Source organism: Scyliorhinus torazame, chromosome 15 (genome assembly GCF_047496885.1).
Source record: "Scyliorhinus torazame isolate Kashiwa2021f chromosome 15, sScyTor2.1, whole genome shotgun sequence".
Lineage (NCBI taxonomy): Eukaryota > Metazoa > Chordata > Chondrichthyes > Carcharhiniformes > Scyliorhinidae > Scyliorhinus > Scyliorhinus torazame.
The window spans coordinates 152,525,851-152,535,007 of NC_092721.1; the positions used below are offsets into that span (position 1 = coordinate 152,525,851).

Consider the following 9,157-nt stretch of genomic DNA (forward strand, 5'->3'; position numbering starts at 1 on the left):
GGGAGCTTCCAGGACAATAGATTTTAATACATTAGCATGGGGAGATTGACTGGGAGGGAAATATATTTAAGGGAGGCTAATGGTTGTGAAGAGTTGTAAAAATAAACTGACAAAACTGCAGAACAAACAAAGGTACAAGTGGAATTCAAGGCCTTGATGCACAGCCTCCCAGCTTGTCCAGGCAGCTCTTTTATAGCCTGCCCGGACCTGTGTAACTGTCACCTGATAGCAGAATCTTCCAATGGAAATGCCCCATGCTTCGCATTGGCACATGTTTTGCTGACCTTTTACATTTTAATATCAATTGGGTGGGCACCAGTTCCTAACATGGAAGCAGAAATTATCTTGATACCGCCATTGGGAATGCTATGCAACTGATTAAATTTCACCCACTGTTCCTGATTGATGTCCAGGTAGGTGAATTGCACCTGATTGTCCTGAATAGATATGACCTCCTGCTAAGAATTCTTCTCCCCACTCTACCTCCTCCCTCTTCCAATAGCTTGCCCTGCTTTGTCTCACCTCATTCTCATTACCATGCTGTAGTACAAGAGGAATACATACGGCTTCACCTATGTCTGAGAGCAAGTGATTTTTATATATGTCTGGCAGCCAGAACAAAGTTCTTCAGCACATACACATGTAGACTTCAGCAACTTTAAACAACTCTGCAACTCATCAAACACTTCTACCATCATGGCGTAGCCACTACAAGTTAACCAGCAACTAATCTGAAAGTAGTTGGTGATCCGATTAAATATTGCTGGTGTGGGGTCCTTTCTGATATCAAAATGTGTTCAGTTGTGTGAGGTTAAGAGAAAGCATTAATAAGAGAGTGCACTGAATCCAACATGTCAGCTCTGGCATCATATCAGCATGATATGCTGATTGATGTCAGGTTCTGCCTACTCTGTGCTTCTGGCAGACATTCCCTACCCATACACTACCATCCTTACCAAAATGGTGTCCAGTCCGGTTAGCACCAGAAGTGTGCGCATGATTCACAGATGCCATTTTGAAGACAATACAACAGTAATGGTGCTGAATAACCAGACACCAAGGAGCCAAATTTCACAGCACTTAGACATAAACCATGTTTTCTCTGGACTGCTGAACACTTAAAATGAAAGCTTGAAATGGAAAAGTATTATTTTTCCTCACGCTGATCTACTTTGATAAGCAGAACTATCTTAGAATATAATTCTTGAAAAAGAAGGCATCCAAAATGTACTTTCACCATAGAAAGTATTGGCGCATATCATGTATTCTTCATAGAATATGTGAGGAGAAATACATAACAATAATGGCAGGTTCATAAACATTGCGATATTCTTTTACAAAATCCCCATAACACACATACATTCATGTGTAAATAGTCTTAACAATTTGTTCTATAAGTACAGTGAGGGGAAGAGTAATAAATCAGCTTAGTTGATTTGGCTTTGGGAAGATACTGATGTCAGTATTGTGAAGATGTTAAATCCTACCCACATTATTCCTGCACAAGTTTCTCTAAAAGGTCATTGCTTGAAAATACATTGTAATTTATCAATTAGTCTGTCACCGAGCGACGGTCAGGAGCCTACCCTGCAATGACCTACACCCTACTGAGGCTACTTTTTGTGATTGCAAAAGAAGGCTGAGAAAAACACAAAAATGTTGAAGCCACATAAATTAATTCCAATATTACTCCCTTTTTAAATAACCTCCAAGAGGGTAGGAACTCTTCATTAACCCACAAAAACTTTTCAGCATACACTCAGATAAAGAATAGTCCTGAAAATGGTAGGGACTATTCGTGCAGGGGCACCAATTCCAAGTCAGTTTTGCATGTAAGCATTTAATCATATGGTGTGTGACTGTGAGTAAGAATTTATTTTCAAATCTACGGGACATCTCAATTTTATTAAAATCTGTAACTTATTTCTATGAATCACTCTGATAAAGGGTGGTATTATGCATAAAAGAAAAATAGAAGTACCTTTGAGCAATACTGGAGTTTGCACATTCTCCCCATGTCTGCCTGGGTCTCACCTCCACAACCTAAAGGTGTGCAGGGGCGGTGAATTGGCCACGCTAAATTGCCCCTCATTTGGTAAAAAAATTGAATTTGGTACTCTAAATTTATTTTTTAAAACCTTTACGCATAATTGACATTATTTGGCACTTTTACCTATGCATTACTCCCCTGCTATTACATTCGTAAGTTAAAACAATTGATTAATTTACAAATTTCACTTCTGTCAACATTTTGCGTGGCATATTTTACAACTATATGATCTCTGAGAGATGCTGGTGTTTTGTCAATGTATTTTGAACCACGTTAAGGTAGTTTTAATGGAAGACAACTCTAATTCACTTTAACAAATCATGGTGTGTACAGAGCCCCTGACCTTTAAGATCTAAATAGCCATCAGCTTGCAATAAAGTTATCAATCATGCAGCAATGGTTTTGCACAGTGGTCCTTCTGCATACATTTCAAGCCCCATTAAACATCTTCTCATGCATTGTCCCATACATTGTCAAATATACATCTTTCTGTAATCATAAGGGTGAAAATCCATCAGAGTTATATTGCCAAAAAATGATGGCTACTTTGAATCTTAACCTGAATAAAACTGAAGGCTAAGTCTATTGTAAGTCAAGCTACCAAAATATGTTTTAAAAATATTTAGATATATTACTGTAGCTATCTCTCTGAGCACCCTGTAGCTTTAGCTCAAAACTGTGCAATGGAGTAAAATAAATCCTTCTGAACTCCTGAAGAAGTATAAAGGAAAGCCCTGAGGTCCGAGAACAGAACAATCAGAAGTGAAAAGCAATGACATACATTGACATACTAAAAAGGCCCTTTCTCCATGCTGTGAAGTTTTTAGATGCAGTGACCTCAATTTAGGGTAAATGTTGATAAGTTCCAACATGTTGCAGTGCTTTGTACAACAAAGCAAAAAGCAGGACACACAAATACTGGAAATTGTCACTCATACCACACTTTAGTACAGTGTCTAGTGTGCAGTGAAATGCTGAAAGGAAGACAAACTAAACTCTGGATAAATATTAAGAATATCAATTTTAAATTAACTTAGTTGTTGTTTAATCATAATGGAAACAATTTTTTTCTTTAATCCGTTTGCCTGGGTCCACTTGATTACTACAATGGAAGTGAGAAAGAGTAAAAGTGCATTTAATTGTTGTTGTGACTGTGCTGATCAATCACTCATTAATTTACCAAGATTTCACTCTCAGACAACTGGACAATGCTCCTGCTGTGTGTGTGTTTCAGAATGGAAACTGTGGCTCCACATTTCCTAGTTCCAAAGTAAAGTTTCTCTTTTTCCTTTTGTGAAAGCTTATTGTGGCACTATACATCTTAAACTGGATGGTGGAGATGCCACTGTACCAAAACGTGATGCAGGAAATTAAAAAACTGCAGCTATTATTTGAATAATGTTCAGGCCCTCCTGTTAATAATATAATTTAGCAATTGATAAAGATAACTTATCAAAATCCATCTTTCAAATTATCATTGGCCACCCATTTTTTTTTAGCTGGTTGACAATCTCAAGTATATTCTGGTTGACAATCTCAAGTATATTCTTCAAATATATGCTTCTATTTGAATCCCACAAATATCAGATATGCAAAAATATCACTTTCTCTTTCATAGTCAGCATTTTTTGTCTTGCTCAATTGTATTGAACTATATAATCACAACTGTGTTGCATGAAAAAGCAATAAAAATGTTTTCTTTAATGTAAAGCAGTTATATTTTTGAACGATATTCAAGTGTATGTATCGCTGTTAGTATCCGGCCTGTCTCCATTGTATACAACTATCGCTACATTCTTGTCTAAGTGTTGTTGGAGGAACCTGTCTCACACAGCAACTCCCCTCACCCCCCCCCCCCCCCCTCCTCTGCCTTGAGGAAATCCTTTCGCACTGCTGGGTTTGAAACCAAGTATCAATTATATTGTCGTGCCTGGTTTAAGACACTCAGGGAGCCCTTAAGATTTTATGGACATTTAAAAAAATATTATGCAGAATTGTTCTGCAAGAATACATAACTAGGTGTCCACAGAACTCTCTCCTGGTTCTGAGATATCAATTCACTACAAAGGTGCACAACTCAGACAGTGGCAGGTTGGAATGGATCCTACTCCATAGCTGCACTCCAGAACTAATTCGATAGGCACGCCAAAATTGCTGAACCCGCTATTAGAAGAAATCATTGAGCCAGGAGCATTAGTGAACACCATCCTATCCCAGATGTGGAGGAAAGCACTGCTGGCTGAGGGCAATGAACACATGATATGAAGGATGGCTTGATTTTCCATTTTCGTTTCTAAATCAATTGTATTATGTACCTGAAATTACATTTGACGAATGTTGGTTCTTTACTGACCCCTGGACTTCGAGCCTGTGCTATGAGATAAGACCGCTTATTTTCCCAACATATAAACAGTAGCATTCACGCCGGCTCCCCCTTAAAATTACCAGCTTGAAACATTCCATGATTTTATTTATCAGATTGCTAACCATTCAACTCAGTCTCACTTTATTATAGCACTACAGTACAAAATAGGTAAAAATGAGTTGAATTAGTATTGGTACATTCACTGGGCTATCTCTGGGCATTATTCGGGAGGGTGCGAGGAAAGCAATTCATTAACTGTTGATTTCATATCCAAGCTGAACCCTCAAGTAATTTACTGTATTTCACTTCAGAACTTTACATAACGCCGGTGAATCTTGAACACAATTAAAATGTTATTCTATTACTGAACTACAATTCAATCTGCCACATTAAAGGCATATTGTAATTACTTTGTCTGTATTAGAGCGCTCCGAGGTGGTGGAATTGTGTTTTATTTTAGACATCTGTACATTTGGCCTGATGTGAATCTGATCTGAGTCAGTTTATAATCTGTCATCCATTCCATTATTGTCCACTCGAAGCTGCCGTTCATGCAGAGACCTCTCTCTCAAAGCGGACTATCGAGCTGCGGTAGCTGCCGCATGATGGGCTGTGTGCGGTAGGTTGGGCTCACAGGCTGTGCGTGCGAGCTGTTTGCTGCACATCTGCCTGGCTTCGTGCAGCTCACACTGTGGCCGCTTCGTCAACCCACCCGCAGTCTGTCGCTGCACAAACTGCGACCCACTGCAGGACTCCAGCCCCCTCCTTCGCGCCCACTTCTCCATGCGGAGTGTTAACGTTATCTTTCAGGTTAGGTGAGTGGGCCACATCACCTTCATTATATACTCTGCGAGATCAGTTACGGTATTCAGCAGGGTCAGATATGACTTGAGCAGCATTTTCTGGGTTCATTTCCGATTTCCAGCACCCTAATTTTGATTTTGTCCCTATTAGAAACCTCAGCTTGTGAAATGATAGTTATCATCAATGATACAAGTAACGTGCTTAGAAATGATGACTGAAAATAATTATGTTAACCAATTGAGTGTCCCATTGTCTGTGTTGGATATTAGAAGGGTTAATTAATCTTCCGGTGCTAACTAATTACAAGAGTACAGTACGAAGTCTTACAACACCAGGTTAAAGTCCAGGTTAAAGGTTTGTTTCGATGTCACTAGCTTTCACTATGTCACTACCTGAGGAAGGAGCAGCGCTCCGAAAGCTAGTGACATCGAAACAAACCTGTTGGACTTTAACCTGGTGTTGTAAGACTTCGTACTGTGCTCACCCCAGTCCAACGCCGGCATCTCCACATCATAATTACAAGAGTGGAAGGGCAAATGCTAATTATGTATTTTCCGCGATATGTACGACCCCACATTTTGGAAAGTAGAAGCGACGCGTGCACTCGAATGTAGCTTTCCGCCTTCCAAAAAGGAGAGGGCAAGTCGGTAAGTTCACAACTCGGTGCATATGAATGATCAGCAGAGGGTCAGAGGGAAAGCTTAGTGCAAAGTGCTGACTCCCTCTGCCCAGATGTCAAATCAACCCGGGACCGTAGACAGCGAACCTGGTGGTGATGCGGGTCGAGAGGGTACAAGTCTACAGCCGATATGAAGAAGCTACGGGTACCAACAAGGGAATTCCCAGATTAGCAATCCAGAACCCACATATTAAATATGTGCAAAACCACGCGTCCTGTCCCTTCAATAACGGAGCTCCTAGAGGCTGAGCGAGGTTTGCTGGAGTTCAGGTACCAGCCAACGAAATAACAAAAAGGTTAAAAGAAAACCCGCGAATGGGATTTGTCTACTTTCTCGCAACACACTGAATGAATTAAGAACTGAGTATTGCGAAATGAAGCATACTTGTTTCATACTTCCTTTTAAAACGATGCATTAACTAAAATAAAACGCGAGCCAGTGTTCCTCATTCCAATTCCGGGCTTACTCGCCACTTTCAGAGGACAGGCTACCCACGCCTGGAATATTGCGAGCGCCTTCAGATTCCGGGAATAGCCGGTTCCCGTTAGACAGTCATTTGCTGCAATCGGGGGATGTCACTTCTCAGATTTAGTAACCGTTCCCTGCAATGGGCATGAGTAAGAATTCACCCTTTCAATAAATGCACGATTGGTTCAACATCTGATTAAAGTCCCCGAAGGACGAGACAATCAATTTGCTTGTTTCACCCATTGGAAGAAGTTACATTTCTTGACGATTGCCAGCTTCCCTCAGAATTTCAAACATAAAATATTACTTACGTGCTGTAACTACATTTCCGACCTGACTATACAGCATGAATGTTATCAAAACATAGGACATCTTGAAGTGGAACACGTGGCTGCTTCTTGTGTGGGGATGAATGATGGACGTTTTCTTGAATGAAGACTGCTTTCCCCCAGGTTATTTATCTGCTCTCTGTGTCAGTCAGCACGATGGAGCGAGCTCTGGGTGTGAAATAGCCAGCGGAATGAAGTCGTCTACATGTCCAATGCGAACACTCCTGGGGCGACCCCAAAGCTCTGCCCCTTCACATCAACTCGGATTCAGCAGAAGGCGCGTTTTGCAAATAACTAGAATTAAGGGGGGGGGGGGGGTCTCAGCTCATGAATAATGTATCCAGTGCAGTGTGAGCCCAGACTGGGATAATTTCTACTCTGTGATCAGTATCCTGTGCTTTTATACCGTTGCTGCCGACTCGCCTCGGAAACGTTACACCCCAATGACGTCGCAGCGATCTGGGGACGGACACCACCGGCCAACATGACTGAGACCATCTAATTCCTCCCTCTCTGGTTGAATTGATTCCAGATTAGCCAGAGAGAGAGAGAGGGTTTGGAAACGGTTGTATGGCGCTGCACCGCCAGCCAGTCAGTGACATTGTCGCTTTCCAGCGATCCCATGCGGACTGAATGCCCAACATGGTTATTCCGGGGATAGTTTGAAACTTTCGCTTTTGAATGAGTCAGAATCGAAGCGTTTCAGCAGCAGCCTGATTATTTTAGTTGGCCTCGGTTTTGCGAAGGGTGCAGAACAAAACCGGCAAACTGGCTCCCAAACTATTCCTTAACTTGAAAAGAAAAATTATGTCCTGTCATTAAGAAATGTCCCCCCCCCCCCCGAAACTCGCTCCTGACCAACATCTGGTTTACCCGACACTATTGCAGCGTTTGCAAACCACACAACACAACGAGAGAGCTTTCAATTCCAGGAATAACTATTTACATTGTGGTACAATCCCTTGTAAAATGAAGTGTCAATTCCCTGAAATTAGTATAAAGGGCAGTTTGTCAGTATATCCGCGGTTGGTTGAAACGCCGAAGGACGGGACAGTCAGTTTAAAACTTGACCTGGGAATATATGTTGTGCTGGGATGGGGGTGATTTGGATAGGCACAGGTACTGAGCACGGTCTGTCTGTTGCGTGTTTCCTCCTGTGTTTGATTCCTCTTTTGGAACTTGGGCCATTCTCACGGTTGGCAGGAAGGAAACCACCTTATTTGCGTGTTGAGAAGCATTTAAACATGACACAAATGGGATGGGGCTGAGGAAGTTGCTGCTCAGATCCCAGATCGAAAGCTCAAGTAATCAGAAGTTAAACCCGATGTGCCACGCATTCTTGCCAAGTGGAAGCCGCGTTATGTTCAGAATTCGTTTTTAATGTTTGGGGCTGTTTTTGCCTTGATGCAAACCAAAGTAGAAAAGACGCCCTTTAACACTTTCGCCACAATAATAATAATAATAATCATCACTTATTGTCACGAGTAGGCTTCAATGAAGTTACTGTGAAAAGGCCCCTCGCCGCCACATTCCTGCGCTTGTTCGGGGAGGCCAGTAGGGGAATTGAACCTGTGCTGCTGGCCTTGTTCTGCATTACAAGCCAGCTGTTTAGCCCACTGTGCTAAACCACCATGTGTGCATTTCTAAACAGAAGTGACTGAGGTGGTACTTGCAGTATGGCACTGGACAGAAGCACGCTCTTAATTTTAATCTGACATTGAAAAGTTTCTTTGACAAAGGGTCACCTGGACTCGGAACGTTAGCTCTTTTCTCTCCCTACAGATGCTGCCAGACCTGCTGATATTTTCCAGCATTTTCTCTTTGGTTTCATATTCCAGCATCCGCAGTAATTTGCTTTTATTGAAAAGTTTCTTGTTTGGAGCGTGATAATGGGGTTGGGGGTCATTGTGACAGTGAGCCACCAATACTTGACTTTAGTTATACGATTAGAAACATTTAATGCACTCTGTGTATTTGTTGTTAAATTGGATCGAGATGCAATTGGGGTTGGCCATCAGAGGCGAGAATTTAAAAACTAGGAGAAGGAAAAGACCAAGACTCCTGTGCGGGCAGCCCACGCCGTCTGGAAATCCGCGGGCGTGTGCGCTGCCGGCGAAACGGAGGATCCCGCTGACAGAGAATCCAGTTCCGTGGAAGCTGCTAGGTCATTCAATATGACAGGAACAGGCCAACAAGGAGCAGAAGTTGGCCATTCGGTCCCTCAAATCTGCTCCGCCATTTAATAAGATCGTGGCTGATCTGATAACCTCAAATCCACATTCCATAGATTCCCTACAGTGCAGAAGGAGGCCATTCAGCCCATTGAGTCTCCACTGACCCTCTGAAAGAGCACCCTACCTCGGTCTATTCCTGCACCCTATCTCCTTAACCCAACCTAACTTGCACATTTTTGAACACAAAGGGGCAATTTAGTGTGGCCAATCTACCTAACCTGCACACC

General features: G+C 42.0%; 1 protein-coding gene across 2 annotated transcripts in view; it reads right to left on the reverse strand.

Annotated features, from left to right (window-relative positions):
• Positions 1 to 7,205, reverse strand: part of flt1 (fms related receptor tyrosine kinase 1) — a 315,859-nt gene extending 308,654 nt beyond the window's left edge. Inside the window, exon 1 of one of the 2 annotated variants that reach the window (XM_072476946.1) lies at positions 6,679 to 7,205. In XM_072476946.1, the coding sequence (XP_072333047.1) occupies positions 6,679 to 6,739 (61 nt within the window). In that variant the 5' untranslated portion in view covers positions 6,740 to 7,205. The remainder of the gene's footprint in view (positions 1 to 6,678) is intronic. The other variant, XM_072476945.1, reaches the window with a different exon arrangement.
• Positions 7,206 to 9,157: the final 1,952 nt, after the last annotated feature.